The sequence below is a fragment of the Anomaloglossus baeobatrachus genome, chromosome 1 (assembly GCF_048569485.1).
Source record: "Anomaloglossus baeobatrachus isolate aAnoBae1 chromosome 1, aAnoBae1.hap1, whole genome shotgun sequence".
In the NCBI taxonomy this organism is placed as follows: Eukaryota; Metazoa; Chordata; class Amphibia; order Anura; family Aromobatidae; genus Anomaloglossus; species Anomaloglossus baeobatrachus.
The window spans coordinates 740,387,172-740,405,139 of record NC_134353.1 but is presented as its reverse complement, the minus strand read 5'-3'; the positions used below and the strand labels follow the sequence as shown (position 1 = coordinate 740,405,139).

General features: G+C 51.0%; 1 protein-coding gene across 3 annotated transcripts in view; it reads left to right on the top strand.

Moving 5' to 3' along the window:
- Positions 1-17,968, top strand: part of KMT5A (lysine methyltransferase 5A) — a 93,056-nt gene that overhangs the window by 58,665 nt on the left and 16,423 nt on the right. For 2 of the 3 annotated variants that reach the window (XM_075322831.1, XM_075322811.1), the window contains exon 1: positions 15,967-16,068. The exons of the other annotated variant lie outside the window; for it this stretch is intronic. Coding sequence is in view for 1 of the 2 variants with exons in the window: in XM_075322811.1 (XP_075178926.1) it covers positions 16,059-16,068 (10 nt within the window). In the remaining variant the exon portion in view is untranslated. Of the gene's footprint in view, positions 1-15,966; positions 16,069-17,968 lie in introns of those variants that run through there. 3 annotated transcript variants of the gene reach the window in all.

Genomic DNA, 17,968 nt, shown 5'->3' with positions numbered 1-17,968 from the left:
AGACACCATTTTTATGGTTGCCATATTTATCGGAAATATGGCTTGCGAGATATGAACCATTTTTTACTGGAGTCGTTCTGTCTGGCTATTTCCATAGCCTTGCTAACTAGCTAGCAGCTCCTACTACAGGGTGACGGCAGGGAGTCATCCTGTGTCCATTGTTCCCACACCACCTCATTTCCATATCACAGGACATGGCCATGGAGGTGTAACACCTTCACAGATGCTGGACATTGAGAACAAGAAGGGAGGGGGCACTGCCAGGGAGTGATGAGAGATTATGACTGGAGTCATAATTCATCTTCATATCCCGGGATTTGCCTCACACCTCCCCCCTTTTGAGGGCGCTAGGGGGCAGCACACTCCGGTGTTCCCCCGTGCGCCCGTCCGCGACCTCTCCTTGTCGGGACAGCCCGTCTGCGTTACCGTGGTCACGGCCCCTTTTGTGGCGAATGGTGAAGTTGTATTGCTGGAGCGCAAGGCTCCATCGCAACAATCGCCCATTCGTCCCAGAGACGGTGTGCAACCAGCTGAGGGGATTGTGGTCCGTCTCCACGATGAAGTGGCGCCCGTATAGATAGGGTTGCAGACGCTGCAGGGCCCACACTATGGCCAGGCACTCCTTCTCCATCGTGGAATAGGCAACTTCCCTTGGTAACAGCTTCCTGCTCAGGTACAAGACTGGGTGCTCTTGGCTCGCAGAGTCCACCTGGCTGAGCACCGCACCGAGGCCGAAGTCACTGGCGTCGGTCTGTACTACAAACGGCCGCGTGAAGTCGGCTGCCTGTAGCACGGGCGGGCTGGACAGGGCGTCCTTTAGGGCCCGGAAGGCTGTCTCGCAGTCCATTGTCCAATCGACTGCAGAGGGCAGCTTCTTCTTGGTGAGGTCCGTCAAGGGCTTTGCCAGGCTACTATAGCATGGAACAAACCTCCTATAGTACCCAGCGGTCCCCAAGAAGGACATCACCTGCTTCTTGGTCCTGGGGGTGGGCCAGGATGCGATGGCCTCCACTTTCTCAGGCTCGGGCTTCAGTGTTCTCCCGCCTACCCGGTGACCGAGGTACTGGGCCTCGCTCATGGCCAGCTGACACTTTCCCGGCTTGATGGTCAAACCTGCCCGGTGGATCCGCCTGAGCACCTGTGCTAGATGCTCTAGGTGGTCCTCCCAGGTGGGACTGAAGACGGCAATGTCATCTAGGTACGCGGCCGCGTACCCTTCAAGTCCCTTGAGCAGGGTGTTGACCATCCGCTGGAAAGTGGCAGGGGCATTCCTCATCCCGAATGGCATCACCGTGGACTCGTATAGTCCAAATGGGGTAATAAAGGCAGAGCGTTCCCTGGCCTTGCGAGTCAGGGGGATCTGCCAATATCCCCGGCTCAGATCCATGATGGTCAGGTACTGAGCCCCGGCCAACTGATCGAGCAGGTCATCGATGCGTGGCATTGGGTACGCATCGGCGACCGTGACAGCATTGAGCCCCCTGTAGTCCACGCAGAACCGAGTGGTTCGGTCCTTCTTAGGGACGAGGACTACAGGCGAGGCCCAAGCGCTGTTGGATGCCTGGATCACCCCCAGCTTCAGCATCTCGTCAATCTCCTGGCGCATGTGTTGCTGCACCTCCAGGGAGACCCGATATGCTGAACGCCGGATCGGGGGATGATCCCCAGTGTCCACGTGATGGACAGCCAAGTCAGTCCTTCCGGGCTGGTTGGTAAACAACCCCCGGAAGGGGTGTAGGGTGGCCCACAGCTGGGACCGTTGGTCCTCCAAGAGCTGGTGGCCAACCTCCACATCCTCAATGGATCCGCCTGCCCTAACCTGGGCTAGCATATCCAAGAGGGTTTCCGCTTCTCCCTCCTCGGGCAGGTTGCACACGGGGAGCGCACATGCCTCCCGCTCCTGATGTGCCTTCATCATGTTCACATGGAAGGGCTTCCGCCTTCCACGGGCAGGGTCCAGGGTGACCAGGTACGTCACAGGGTTGAGCTGCTGGTACACGAGGTATGGGCCTTCCCAGGCTGCCTGAAGCTTGTCCTGTGGTACGGGGACCAGTACCCACACCTTTTGACCCACTTGGTAGGTCCTCTCACAAGCGTTCTGGTCGTACCAACGCTTCTGATCGGCCTGGGCTTGAGCCATATTGTCGTGTACCAGTTGCGTCAAGGCCTGCATTTTGTCCCGGAAGCGCATGACATACTCGATAACCGACACTCCAGGGGTGGCCAAATCCCCTTCCCAAGCCTCTTTCACCAGAGCCAGGGGGCCCCGCACACGTCGCCCGTACAGGAGCTCAAACGGTGAGAATCCTGTTGAGGCCTGTGGAACCTCCCGGTAAGCAAATAACAGGTGTGGGAGATACCGCTCCCAGTCACGCCCATGGGAGTCGACCAACATCTTAAGCATCTGCTTTAAGGTGCCATTGAACCGCTCGCACAGGCCATTAGTCTGTGGATGGTACGGGCTGGCCACCAGATGTCGCACCTGGACTTGCTTACAGAGGGCCTCCATCAGCTGGGACATGAATTGGGTCCCCCGGTCAGTGAGCATTTCCTGGGGAAAACCCACTCGGGAGAAAATCTCCAGCAATGCGGTGGCCACCTTGTCAGCCCGAATGGACGACAAGGCCACTGCTTCTGGGTACCGGGTGGCATAGTCCACTACCGTCAGTATGAAGCGTTTCCCGGAGCTGCTGGGGATGGCCAGAGGGCCGACCAGATCCACAGCCACCCTCCTGAAAGGCTCATCGATGATGGGCAGAGATACCAGTGGGGCTTTGGGGCGTGGCCCCGCCTTCCCCACTCTCTGACAGGTTTCACACGAACGGCAGTAGGCAGCCACATCGGCCCCCATTTTTGGCCAGTAGAAATGCTGGTTTAGCCTGGCCTTGGTCTTAGCGATCCCTAGGTGTCCGGCCATCGGAATCTCATGTGCGATCCGCAACAACTCCGTCCGGAACGGATAGGGTACCACCAACTGTCGGTCCCTGGGCCACGCCTCCGGTGAACCCTGCTGGACCGTGGCCCGGTACAGCCGTCCTTGGTCCCAGACCACTCGCTCCGGGTCCGAGTCCGAGGGAGGCTGTGCCGCCTGCTCCTTAAGAGCTTTCAGGCTGTCGTCAGCTTCTAACGCTGCCTGAAACCCCTGACTAGATGTGGCCAGAATCAACGAGACTGTCACATCTTCAGTCAGTACCCCGGGACCTGTGTCCTGGCCTCCACCTGACTCGGCTGCCACTTGGTCAGAAGGGGAAGAGCTATCGGACCTCCGGGAGGCCCCTTGGCTTCCAGCACTCCCACTGCGGGTGACAGCGGCCACAGCCGCTGCGACCGTGGGTCGTGCCTGCTCCTCCTCCGTTCCTGACCAAGTCGCCGGTTCAGGCAGACCTACCTGGCTTCCTGACACCCCGGTTGTGGGGGAACCATGCACCGAGATCTTACCTGGGAGCACTTCCGCTCCTGGACCGGCCCCAATCTCACCTGCCTGTTCCCCTCCTGCAGCAACAGAACCCCGCTGTGAAATCTCTGGGGACCCCACATTTGCTGTGGTAGCCCCCACCCCACACACTGGTCCTCCCCCTGCAGCACCCTGCTCTCTGCTTATCCCTGCAGAGGGCAACAGATCCCAGCTCACAGGCTGATTACTTGTAGAGGCATTGTCACACCTTTCTCTGACCCCCTCCCCTGTCACAGCTGCAGCTGAGTGTGTGTCTATGGTGTCTATGCAAGCAGAAATATCAGAGTTCACTCCCTCCTCCCTTACATCATTCATAGATGACACATTAACATTGTCCGGAGGCATGTCAGCACTGGCTGAAGGTTCAGCCCTTGGTTGGGGCCCAAACTGGGAGGTTATCTGCCCCAAATCTGTCCCAAGTAGCACGTTTGCAGGGATCCGATCAGTTACCCCCACCTCCCTCACCCCTCGCCCTGCGCCCCAGTCCACATAAATGTCAGCAACAGGCAGCGCCGGGTCAGTGCTTCCAATCCCGGAGACAGCGAGGGTTTTTCCAGGGATCAAGTCTTGGGGGGACACCATCTCAGGCCGCACCAGAGTCACCTCCGAGGCGCTGTCTCGCAGTCCTATGGTCACAGACCGGCCGACGGTGACAGGTTGGAAGCTGTCCAGGGACCTACCACCACCCCCACCCACACAATACACCTTGGGCGGCCCTTGGGACGGGGACGGAGCCGGGGCCTTGGGACGCTGAGGGCACATGGCCTTGAAGTGTCCAGGTAGGTTGCACTGGTGGCACCGTCTTGGTTCTGCCACGGGCCTGGAGAGGGGAGTTGAGGGGGACACCCCCTGCAGTCTAGGGGCAGGTGGGGCAGTCGCAGAATTCATCTTACCCCCTCTCCAGGTGCTGCTGGTGGCCGCTCTCCTGGCCTCAGGGGCCCGGTTGTTGGTGTAGTCATCGGCAAGGGCAGCTGTAGCCGTGGACCCCTTTGGCTTCTGGTCTCGGATGAACTGGCGGAGATCCTCAGGGCAGTTCCACAAGAGTTGCTCCGTGATGAACAAGTCCAGGATCTCCGGTCCGGTGGAAAGCTGCAGGCCTTGGGTCCAGTGGTCGGCAGCTCGGGCAAGTGCCCGCCGGTGGTCAGCCCAGGAGTCCTTTGGTCCCTTCTGTAGGCTCCGGAACTTCTTGCGGTAGGACTCTGGAGTGAGGTTGTACTGTTGGATCAGGGCCCGCTTGATGGTGTCGTAGCCCTGATCTGCCTCAGCAGGCAAATCCCTAAGGATATCCAGGGCCTTACTCCTTAAACGGGGGGTCAGGTATTTGGCCCACTGGTCCTTGTCCAGATGGTGCTGCAAGCAAGTCCGTTCAAAAGCAGTCAAGAAAGAGTCCAAGTCTCCATCCTTCTCCAGCACTGGGAAGTCCTCAACACGGACCTTTGGAAGTTTGGTGTCTCGAAGGTCACATGTGGCTGATGAGGGCCGGAGCTGAGCTAGCTGCAGCTGGTAGTCACGGTCTGCCTGTCGCTCTCGCTCTTCACGCGCTGCCTGCCGCTCTCGCTCCGCAGCCTCACGCTCTGCGTGCCGCTCTGCCCTGCGCTCTGCCAGGAGTTCCTTGTAGCCCTTCTGGTCTCCAGCCTGGAGAAGGGCCATAGCCATTTGAAGAAGGCTATCCGAGCCTCCCAGGCTCGGTGGAATGGCACGTGGTGAACTCCGGCACGCTGCAGAGCTAGGCGATTCACTGTCTCTTTCAGAGCGGAGGGCTGGCATCTGGCTCGTTGAGGAACCTTGGGTGAGCTCCTCCTCATCTTGTCCAGCAGTGCCAGGTTGCGCAATGTCCTCGGCAGAGCGGTTTTCTGGCGTCGAGCTCCTGGAGGACTCGTGGGCAACCTCCTCATTACTGCCCACAGCACCGTCCTCCCTCTCTTCGGCTCCTGCTTTAGCATCGGCCAGTTGCCTAGCTCTGCTCCTGGTGCCATCAGCCATTCTTGCAGACTTTTGGTCACTGACACAGAACTGACACCTGATGCCTCCACACACCTTACAGTATCTGCACTCTGACACTCTAGTGTTGAGCTAGTCTGAAGACCTCAGCAGCCACAGCTGCTGCAGGCAGTCTTTAGTGTCTGGGAGTATGGGTCTCACACTCACACACACTATTATCTCGATCCCACCGCTATGCCACCAATATGTCACAAACCACCGGGGGGGTCACTCAGAAATCCCCCGCGCTGGCTACCAGTACGTCACAATCGGGGGGTAACAAGTGGGGGTCACCCTTCCTTTATACCTCCCGACCGACAGACAGAGCACGTGACGCGCTCTCTAGCGCCCCTCTTATAGTCAGGCCAATTATGGAATTGCCCGACCATAAGCAAGGAGGCCGCTATACTACTTATGCCGATTATTGAAGGGTCCCCGGTGAGAGTAAGGTATATATTCCCCCGACCTCCGCGGGCGGAATATATAAAATCTCCCCGAATCTCACTGGCCTCCCCACAATAATCCTTGGCACAATTCGCTGCCACCAACCGATTTACGGTAACTATTAGCCGAACACACAGACGTGGGATTCAAGATCGAGATAACAGAACAGCCCAAGATTAATTATATAATTTAATCAGCCTAAAGCACACTAGAACTACAATATATACAATAGGGAATCTACAGAATATACATATGTCAGAGTACAGTTACAGATAAAGCATGGTTTACAAACAGGCATACACAGTTCCAGCAGTTACCTTGTTGCGTCTGGCCACAGGGGGGCGCTGTAGACCAGGTTTCCAGGAACTCCCACAGATGTTTCCTACACGTGCCCCCAGCGAAAGAACACTGGAAAATGGCCGAAGTAGGGTTATCAACCTGGGCAGATCCAGGTCCCCTCCTACCTTAGTGACCTCACAGGGAAGCACTGCCACTCCCCCTGCATGGATCAGAATTATCCAGCAAAGGGGATATTGGCCATAACTTTGCCTGGGAGCGTCGTAGGCGGACGCCAATGCTCTCATTGTGACAGTTATGAATTTAGCTACAGAACGAGGGGACTCATGACCTGTCTGCCAGTTCCCCATTGGCTGATATCACGCCTGGGGCATTTCCCAATGTCCTGCTCCCATAAAAAGGGTGTGCCGGCATCGTCTGCATGCGGAGACACCATTTTTATGGTTGCCATATTTATCGGAAATATGGCTTGCGAGATATGAACCATTTTTTACTGGAGTCGTTCTGTCTGGCTATTTCCATAGCCTTGCTAACTAGCTAGCAGCTCCTACTACAGGGTGACGGCAGGGAGTCATCCTGTGTCCATTGTTCCCACACCACCTCATTTCCATATCACAGGACATGGCCATGGAGGTGTAACACCTTCACAGATGCTGGACAATGAGAACAAGAAGGGAGGGGGCACTGCCAGGGAGTGATGAGAGATTATGACTGGAGTCATAATTCATCTTCATATCCCGGGTTCTTCAAGGACTTTGAGCAGCAGTGTGTCATGATGGAGGTTCCCCACTCTTGCTGTGTGCGTTTGTTAGTGGGGCTCCTGAACGGAAGCCTGGCAGAGGCTTATCGCACCATTGATTCACAGCAGAACCGGGATTATAACATTGTAAAGCGGACTATCCTGGATTACCATGCTATTACCCCAGACTCACATAGGGCACAGTTCCGAGACGTCCCATGCATCACTGGCGGATCGTTTAGGATGTATGCCTATAAGATGTTCCAGGCATGTCGGAGACGGCTGGAAGCGGAAGACGCCTTCACTGTGGAAGACATTATACAGGTATTTCTTATAGAACAATTTCTTTACAAGTGTCCTTCAGAAATACGGGAATGGGTCAGAGAACGCACGCCGTGCACCTTGGATAGAGCTGCCGCCCTGGCTGATGAGGCCCTTACTATCCAACCGCAATGGAGGATGCTTCTAGACAATAAGCCACAGCCTGCTCCTGCACCCCTGCCCTCTCCGGTTATATCTGCCCCTTCACCCAGCAGCAGGCCGGTGACAACCTGGGCTCCCAATCCTGGGCCCCAACAGTTCCAACCACGCCCTGAGAGAATCACAGAGATGAGATGTTATGGGTGTGGACAACCTAAGCACCTGCAATCCAGTTGTCCCGCAAGTATTCGGAGAGACCCCCACGCACCTCTATCTCGTCCGGTGCATTTTGTGCATTCCATCCCGCCTGAGGAAGAGTTACCACCACCTCTACCAGAGTGTACTGCTGACCCCTGCACCATAGATGCCCCTGTTGGAGTGTATGGCCTCCGGCCTTTGTCACCAGGTTCTCCTACTGCCTTCTCCAGAATTCACATTAGAAGGAGTACGACGCAGAGGAGATGTTATCGATGTGGGCAGCCTGGGCATTTGCAAAACACTTGCCCTGCTGGTCGATTGAGGAATGACTTTGTACCAAATCGACCTGTTCGTTCTCTACAGCCAAATACAAGGTGGGAAGAGTTCTCACCCTTTCAGGTGGACTTGCCTAATGACTCAGACACTCATGGTCGGCCACTAGGGGTTTATGGGGTGCGAGTCACAGCCCCGAGTTCCTTTCACCATCAAAGTAAGCACTTACAGGAGGTTGTGCTGGATGGACAGAGAGTCATTGGATTTTGTGACTCTAGGGCATTTCTCACAATAGCTAATCCCCGAGCGGTTCGGCCAGAGGCAATACATTATGGACCAGAGATTGTTATTGAATTGGCTGGAGGACAAAGGAGGAATATCCCAAAGGCGACTGTAGATCTGGACTTTGGCTTTGGGATCAAGCAATGTGTGGTTGGGGTGATAAGCAGCCTGCCTGCAGATATTCTCCTTGGAAATGATGTGGCAGATCTACAATGTCGATTTGTGGGTGCAGGAAACACAGTTTGAGTGAAGGAGGACACAAAGGGAAGCTTGTCCTTCCAACCCTATGGCTGTACAAGGGACTACCTACAGCTTCACCATCCAATACAAGCGTGGAAGCTAACACCAGAATGTTGTTGGACTGTTTTGGCAAGAAGAACCATAGACTATCCACAGCTGAGCAACATGGACTTAAGTGAGATGGCCAGAGGTCTGTGTAGACCTCATGGCATACTCACTTATTCAGAAGGAGGGAGAGGTTGTGATGGTGGAATATTGTGGATTGTATACCATTTTGTGTGGGTTAATGTTTGGGCGTGGTTCACTGTCTTATTTGTACTGCTTCTGTGTACATTGTCCCATTTGCAGGTTTAATTCCTACCCTGCCAGCTTTTTGTTCCTAAGTCAGGGGAGGGGGCATGAGATCCACCTACTGTAAACTCTCTGCTTACCTGGGAGATTCAGGCAATCTGTTGGGAACTTGAAGGGAGAAGGATTGATCCTCTGGGAGAAGCTGAGACTTCTCAGACCTTGAAATTTATCGGTTACCGGACTATATTTGTGTTGCTGGATTAATTTTACTCTCTGTTTTGTGGATTATGTTATCAACCATTTGCTTTGCTTGGAATAAATGCTTTTTGGATTGTACCGCCATCTCTCGCTCTGTTGATTGTGTGATATGGGAGAAGAACCCCATGACATTCTTTATTTTATTTATTTATTTATTTTATTTTAACTGTTTTATTATCCATGGGGTGAATGGAGAAAGGAGAGTGATTTGAACTTTTTGATTTTTTAAAATGATTTCATATTTTTAAAACCTTTTTTTTACATTCTTTTTATTTATTTTACCAGACGCCCTACAGGACTTTATGGATCAGCAGTCTGATCGCTTGTTAATTTCTGTTGATCAGAGCTGCACAGCAGAAATGCAGCGTTCCTGTGAGAGACAGCACTCTGTCGACTCTGACAGGAAATACATCATGACAGCAATAGGGATCGTCACATGATCTGTCGCTACCATGGCAACTATCGGCTCCCCGTGATCGCGTCACAGGGCTGCCGATGGCAGAGGGGAACGGCACGATCCCCGCTGCGACAATTTAGATTTCGCTGTCTCATTTTCACAGTGCAATCCAAGTGGCAAGAAAGTGCAGGTGGATCGCGGTCAAACCAGCAGACATGTGCAGGGATCATTGCCGGCTCACCGCAGCAGCCAGCGATGATTACCGCGATACGACCAAGGACGTACAGTTACGTTCTTGGTCATAAAGGGGTTAATAGTTCATTCTCTGCACTAACTTTGCACTCCAGATATCAGGCACATATCTTCCAGCATGTTACAGTTATACAAGGCATAGTTAGACAGTCTAGGTTCCCACTAGGTTACTTCAGATCTTATGGTCCTATGAGTTCAAGTACAACCCAACTCAATGTTACAGTAAAACTCATGAAGGTCACAACCTCCTTCCTCAATAAGAGCATTGAATATGGGTCGTGGCTGGGTATTGCAGTATGACAACGACCTGAAACACACAGCCAGGGTAACTAAGCAGAGGCTCTGTAAGAAGCATTTCAAGGTCCCAGAGTGGCCTAGTCAGTCTCCAGACCTGAACCCAATGTAAAATCTTTGGAGGGAGATGAAACTCAATGTTGCCAAATGACAGCCCCAAAATCTGAAAGATCTGAGGAAAATCTGTATGGAGGAATGGGCCAAAATCCCTGCTGCAGTGTGTGGAAACTTGGTCAAGCACTATAGGAAACTTCTGACCTTTGTAATTGCAAGCAAAGGTTTCTGTAACAAATATTAAGTTCTGTTGTTCTATTGTATCAAATACTATACTTAGTTTTTGCAATAAAATGCAAATTAATTATTTAAAAATCATACAATGTGATTTTCTGATTTTTTTTTTATTCTGTCTGTCACAGTTGAAGTGTACCTATGATAAAAATTACAGACCTCTCCATTCTTTGTAGGTGGGAAAACTTGTAAAATGGGCAGTGTATCAAATACTTATTTTCCCCACTGTACAGTCATATGAAAAAGTTTGGGCACCCCTATTAATGTTAACCTTTTTTCTTTATAACAATTTTTGTTTTTTGCAACAGCTATTTCAGTTTCATATATCTAATAACTGATGGACTCAGTAATATTTCTGGATTGAAATGAGGTTTATTGTACTAACAGAAAATGTGCAATCCGCATTTAAACAAAATTTGACCTGTGCAAAAGTATGGGCACCCTTATCAATTTCTTGATTTGAACACTCCTAACTACTTTTTACTGACTTACTAAAGCACTAAATTTGTTTTGTAAACTCATTGGGCTTTGACCTTCATAGGCAGGTGTATCCAATCATGAGAAAAGGTATTTAAGGTGGCCACTTGCAGGTTGTTCTCCTATTTGAATCTCCTATGAAGAGTGGCATCATGGGCTCCTCAAAACAACTCTCAAATGATCTGAAAACAAAGATTATTCAACATAGTTGTTCAGGGGAAGGATACAAAAAATTGTCTCAGAGATTTAAACTGTCAGTTTCCACTGTGAGGAACATAGTAAGGAAATGGAAGAACACAGGTACAGTTCTTGTTAAGTCCAGAAGTGGCAGGCCAAGAAAAATATCAGAAAGGCAGAGAAGAAGAATGGTAAGAACAGTCAAGGACAAGCCACAGACCACCTCCAAAGACCTGCAGCATCATCTTGCTGCAGATGGTGTCAATGTGCATCGGTCAACAATACAGCGCAAGTTGCACAAGGAGAAGCTGTATGGGAGAGTGATGCAAAAGAAGCAGTTTCTGCAAGCACGTCACAAACAGAGTTGCCTGGGTATGCAAAAGCACATTTGGACAAGTCAGTTACATTTTGGAAGAAGGTCCTGTGGACTGATGAAACAAAGATTGAGTTGTTTGGTCATACAAAAAGGCATTATGCATGGAGGCAAAAAAACACGGCATTCCAAGAAAAGCACTTGCTACCCACAGTAAAATTTGGTGGAGGTTCCATCATGCTTTGGGGCTGTGTGGCCAATGCCGGCACCGGGAATCTTGTTAAAGTTGAGGGTCGCATGGATTCAACTCAGTATCAGCAGATTCTTGACAATAATGTGCAAGAATCAGTGACGAAGTTGAAGTTACGCAGGGGATGGATATTTCAGCAAGACAATGATCCAAAACACCACTCCAAATCTACTCAGGCATTCATGCAGAGGAACAATTACAATGTTCTGGAATGGCCATCCTAGTCCCCAGACCTGAATATCATTGAAAATCTGTGGAATGATTGGAAGCGTGCTGTCCATGCTCGGCGACCATCAAACTTAAAGGGGTTATCCGGCTTATTTTGACTTTTTTATTATTATTACCCTATTGGGCTACATTGGGGCAGTTAAGTAGATAGTGAGCATTTACCTGCCCTGCTGTCAGCCCCTCTCCCCCGGCACAGAGTGGTCATGTGACCGCTCCTGCCACGATTTTGCTGCTTCCGGTCATTTCATGTCAACATGGGCAGGACCATGTTGACATGCAAATCTGGGAACAGCTTGTTGCCGCCCTGCTGGGCAGCTACAGTGCGTGGAGCCTCCGCCTCCTTCCCTGCACCCTCCCACACATTCCCCCGCAGCCCGTACTCTCCCCGCCCACGATGTCACCGCCAGCACCGGGCTCCTTGCTTACAGTGCTTAGGATAGCAGGAGTGCCCGTGCAATCTGTGTCCCGCTCCCTGCCAGCCCCGCGGCTGCTCGCACTGCAGTGTATCAGCAGCTTTTCACAGTGCGTGCAGCCGCGGGGATGACGAGCGCTGCTGGTAGGAGGTTAGATGAGATCATTACCTGCTGTGACGATCTCCTCCTCTGCCGACATCACCGCTGTCACTGCCTTCTATGCCGACCGCGTTCTCACGTCACGTCTCGCGGGCGGCCCGAGACTGTCACTAGCGGTGACGTCACGGGCTCTCGCGATACTGCTGAGAACGCGGCGGGCAATGGAAGTCAGTGACAGCGCTGACGTCAGCAGAGGAGGAGATCATCAAAGCAGGTAATGATCTCATCTAACCTCCTGACAGCAGCGCTCGTCATCCCCTGCAGTAACCTGGGCTGACCTATTGATGTTAGCTCAGGTCACTGCACTCCTCTCCCAGAGAATGGGGAACATTCTGTTCTTCATTGACTGGGACAGTGACTATGGTATGGATCGCCGTGGGACCCCCTTATTGGATTACGCCAGACCCGTATTTGATTGTTCTTTTCAATAAATTGGTGAAAGAGGGAATGTTTTGGGGAGTGTTTTTTTCAAATAAAACTTTTTTTGTCGTCTATTTTTTTTTTTTCATTACTGACTGGGTTAGTGATGTCGGGTATCTGATAGACGCGTGACATCACCAACTGCTGGGCTTGATGCCAGGTGACATTACACATCTGGCATCAACCCCGTATATTACCCCATTTGCCACTGCACCAGGGCAACGGTATGAGTTGGGGCGAAGCACCAGGATTGGCACATCTAATGGATGCGCCACTTCTGGGGCAGCTGTAGCCTGCTATTTTTAGGCTGGGGAGTGTCCAATAACAGTGGACCTCCCTAGTCTGAGAATACCAGACCAGAGCTGTCCGCTTTACCTTGGCTAGTGATCCAATTTGGGGGGGACCCCACGTTTTTTGTTTTAAATTATTTATATAATTTAAAATAACAGCGTGAGGTGCCCTCTGCTTTGGATTACCAGCCAAGGTGAAGCTGCCAGCTGTGGTTTGACAGCCGTCTGCTTTACCCTACCTGGCTACAAAAGATAGGGGGGACTCCACGTTGTTTTTTTTAATTATTTATTTTTTGGCTAAATACAAGGCTAAGCACCCTCTTAGTGCCACATGAAAGTCACTAAAGGGTGCCAGCTTAGAATATGCAGGAAGGTGGGACATTATATATGTCTTTCTCATCTATCTATCGATCCATCCATCCATCCATCCATCCCATTCATTCATCCGTCAATCTCTCTGTCTCTATATCTATCTATCCATCTCTATATCTACTCATCTATTTATCTTTCTTGCTGCTTCCGTTTTTTGCGGTCCGCAAAAAAACGGAAGGCACACGGATGACACGGATGCATCCGTGAAGAAAACGGACCTTTTTTTTGCGGACCGCAAAAACTGAACGGTAATGTGAATGTAGCCTGCATGTGTTCCCTATGGGGGTAGGGGTCGGTACAGAACGATGGGGGGCGGTCGGTACAGAACCATGATGGGGGGGTCGGTATAGAGCGCCGATTGTGTGTGTGTGTCGGGGAGGGTTGCAGAGCCCGATGTGTGTGGGGGGCACAGAGCCCGATGTGTGTGGGGGGCGCAGAGCCCGATGTGTGTGGGGGGCGCAGAGCCCGATGTGTGTGGGGGGCGCAGAGCCCGATGTGTGTGAGGGGCGCAGAGCCCGATGTGTGTGGGGGGCGCAGAGCCCGTGGTATGTGGGGGGCGCAGAGCCCGATGTGGGGCTGTTATTTCCAATGCTAGAGTGATAACAGGTCAGTGCTGGGGTAGAATACTGACAGGGAATGTGTGTGTAGGGGGCGGGCAGGGGGCGAGGCTGGACAGTGAGGGCAGGCAGGGAGCGAGCCTTGACACTGAGGCCGGGCAGTGCCAGCTGTAAATGGGAGGTGTAGCACAGGAAGAGGTCAGTTTGCTGGAGCTGAATGTAAACAAGGAGCTGCAGAGAATAAAGGGATAATTCAAGAGGAACAAAAGTTAGAAAACAAAAAATAACAATGTAGGGGTGATTTATATGACAATACAGCACAGATAAACTCAAAAATGTTTGGTAAGCTAATGTTAGACAACTCCTTTAACTGAACTGGAATTGTTTTGTAAACAGGAATGGTCAAACCTTCATCCAGGATCCAGGAACTCATTAAAAGCTACAGGAAGCGACTAGAGGCTGTTATTTTTGCAAAAGGAGGATCTACAAAATATTAATGTCACTTTTATGTTGAGGTGCCCATACTTTTGCACTGGTCAAATTTTGTTTAAATGCGGATTGCACATTTTCTGTTAGTGCAATAAACCTCATTTCAATCCAGAAATATTACTGAGTCCATCAGTTATTAGATACATGAAACTGAAATAGCTGTTGCAAAAACCCAAATTGTTATAAAGAAAAAAGGTTAACATTAATAGGGGTGCCCAAACTTTTTCATATGACTGTATGTGCACAGAGCAGGCTGGTAATCAATGTGCCAGGTAGTGATTACAATGAGCTCACTGAACTGTGAGCAGTGGGCTCCATGTACTGCCCTGATGATGGACAAATCGAGCAGCTGCAGGTAGAATGTAACTTCATATCTCCCTTTAGCCGCTGCTCCACTATACAGAGTTTTAATGCTATTGAATTACAGTTTAACCCTATATCTGCAGGTATTATTTCTAGAGGTGACAGGTTCACAATAATGTATATAAACCTGGAGTGTTGTGTAATATGAGGCGAGCAGCATATATGAACCTTCGGCCTCCGTCTGACCTCCTTTCTGGCCTTTTTTGCGGCGTGAATCTTAGGCTAGGTTCACATTTCCGTTGCTTTAAATCTATCAGATCCGTCAGCGACGGATCCGTCGTTTTTTAGATGGCAACTGACGCAACGGATGTGTTCTTCACAGGATTCCGTTCACAGGAATCCTGTGAAAAAACTGATCCGTCGTGTCCGTTACATCCGCTGTGCGTCTGTTTTTTGACGGATCCGTCATGATCCGTTTGTGTTTGGGACAGCCCAGTGGGTGTGCCAAACAAGCTGAGCATGCTCAGTAGAGCATGACGGAGTCCAGCACCATAGACATCCATTACAAGCTTGACAGATTGCGACGGATTCCTGCGCGCTGCGTTAATTTTGACGGCCCAAAAAAACGTTACATTCTGCGTTGTTTCCGCCCAGCGGTCAGTCCAAAGACGACTGACTGCGGCGCAGCGGATGCAACGCAAGGTCATCAGTCGCAATCCGCCACTCATACAAGTCTATGGGAAACAACAGAATCCGCCAAACAATTCCGTTATTTACCAGAGCCACGGATTGTGACTGATACAAATTGACGGAAATGTGAACCTAGCCTTAGAAGGCACCGATGGCACACACCTCGAGGTCAGGATTTTCAGGACTGCCATTATTTTCCGTTTTCTGCTTCTATATAAGGGAATACAATAAATAAACGTAGATGTGAACTGAGTTCTTTCTTTTACACATTGTACCACTAATAAATAGAAACAATGGTGAGATCACGATAAACAAATACAAAAATAAAATATCAGCCCATCCTTGGTGACTAGCAATGAAATAGGTAGCAGGTAACTGACAGAGCAGAGAGCATCCTGGCGGCCAGGACACGTGCCGACTCCTACAGTGGTTGCCTGGATAACTGTATTCTCCATACAACCAATCAGCTTCCAGAGACGGGATTTTCATACAGCCAATCAGATAGCTTCGCGATTTTAAAACTACAGGCACCATACAAAGGGAAGAAAACGCTAGGGGGCGGGGAAAAGGCGGGTTAACACTTGATTACCAATGAGAAGCCTTGATAATCTAACAGGCAGCATTTTGAGCCAATCCACAGTGAGGTGGGCGGTGAGACGCACTCGCTCCGCCCTTAGAGCGGTATCCACTGCGTGGGGCTTTAAACTTTGTTGGAGGTTGTTAGTAACGGGTTAATGTGGCGAATTCCCGACTGCTTGTAGTTAGCCTTCAGCTTGTTCCTAGCGGCCGCACAGGATCTGCACCGGAGACATCATGGGGAGAGGTAACGAGCTGCTGATCACACCGGCGACCGCTAACACCGGCGACTGGAGGGGCCCGCGTGTGTGGGCTTGTGTCAGTGGGGGCGCAGCAGCCATTCATTGGAATGTGCGCATTAAACGGGTGTAGTGTCGGTGAGTGAGGGGCTATGTAATGGGGAGTAATGTGTCCCCTGATAAAAGCATTTATGGCTGGGAAATTGGCCAAATAATGGGAAATCTAGAGATTAGCTACAGCTGATCACAGTAGTCTCCATACCAGGACTGGTCACAGGTGAAATGTAAGAGCAAATGGTTATTTAAAGGGTTTGTCCCCAAATCTCATGTTATTGGGGCTCCAGGACCCTAAGGACACGTGCCCACGATCAGGGTTCATGGTGTTTTGGATGCAGAGTATGTTTGCAGCATCCTAAGTGCTGCATTGTACAGTACAAGCACAGAGGATAGATATATATAGAGATCTCCTGCGCACTGTGCTTCTTTTCTCCACAGTGTAAACTGCTTTCCGAGCTGCAGCACATCAATTTATTCTAGTGCTCAGAGCAAGAGGACAGAGAGACAGTTCGCAGCAAACCGAACTCTGATCGAGGGCACAGACGCTGTGTTCTTCTTCAGAGACACTCACAGCCCCGCAGGAGGCTGCTCTAGAATGCAGCATGTGCGGGCGTGGACATAATCCTAAGCTGCGTGCCCACGATCAGTGTTTTGCACGGATTGTATTTTCGCAGCATCCAAAATGCTGCGTTGTATAGTACAAGCACAGAGGATGGGATTTATAGAAATCTCCTGCCCACTGCCCTTGTTTTTCCTGTGCGGTAAACTGATCTGTGGTGTGACTTCCTGAGCAACATCATGTCCATTTATTGCTGCGGAGCCACAAGTGTTCTCTGCAGAGAGAAAGTCAGCAGCTTCCCGAACCCTGATCGTGGGCACGGGCGCTGCGTTCTCCTGTGGAGAGCACTCTAGCCCAGAAGGATCCAGGACACAGCATGTCTGGACCGTGGGCACATAACTTAAAGGGAACCTGTCACCAGATTTTTCCCTATTAAACCAAATATATCACCTTCTGCAGCTCCTGGGCTGCAGTCTATGAAGGTGCACCTTGTTGCTGGCCCCCTTTTCAGACCTCCAAAACAACTTTATAAAATATTATTTTCGTATGCAAATTAGCTTGGTTGGCCAGATGGGTGGGTTCATTTTCGCCTTCTGTCCCCCCTCCTGCCGCTGTTCGCTGTCCCCCAGTCTTGATTTGCATGGATGATGACTGCCCCGTCATCCTCCATGCTGATGCTGAAGTCTCGCGCAGGCGCAGTTAGAGACCACTATCGCGGGCCTGAGCAGAAACTATCTCTCTCGTGCGTCGGTGATGTATTTGTGCAGGCATAAGATTATGGTGCCAGAGATTGCGGTACCTGCATGTGCAGACTCCAGAGCTTAGTTTATTGAAGGCATCATTACTGTGGCATTTCGCACATGCCACCAATAGCAGCAATGGCGGTGTTGCGCGATATTTAAATAAGTTTTCACGCCATAGAGGACAGGGGATGAATTTACAGCGAGGACCCGACCCACAAAGGTCCGCTCCCGAAGCACACGTCCATCAAGGCACAGTGCTTTTATGTAACTGTTGATTACCGATATTTCAGCAATCAAACATCCGATCTTCCTATAATAGGTATGCCTGGATTCACCATCCTAGTACCAGTATGGCACTGCCTTTAACTCATATAGCGAAGTCCTGGTGGTGGTTCCCTTTTAAATTCCCGGGTGTCCTTACAGCCACCACTTGGTGTAGAGAGCGGTGACTGTAACCACGTCGGCACACATCTATGACTGAAAGCTGGCGGCTTCTGGGAGGAATAAAGCTAGTTTGTCTGGATGCCGTACTTTCGGTACAGCGGACGG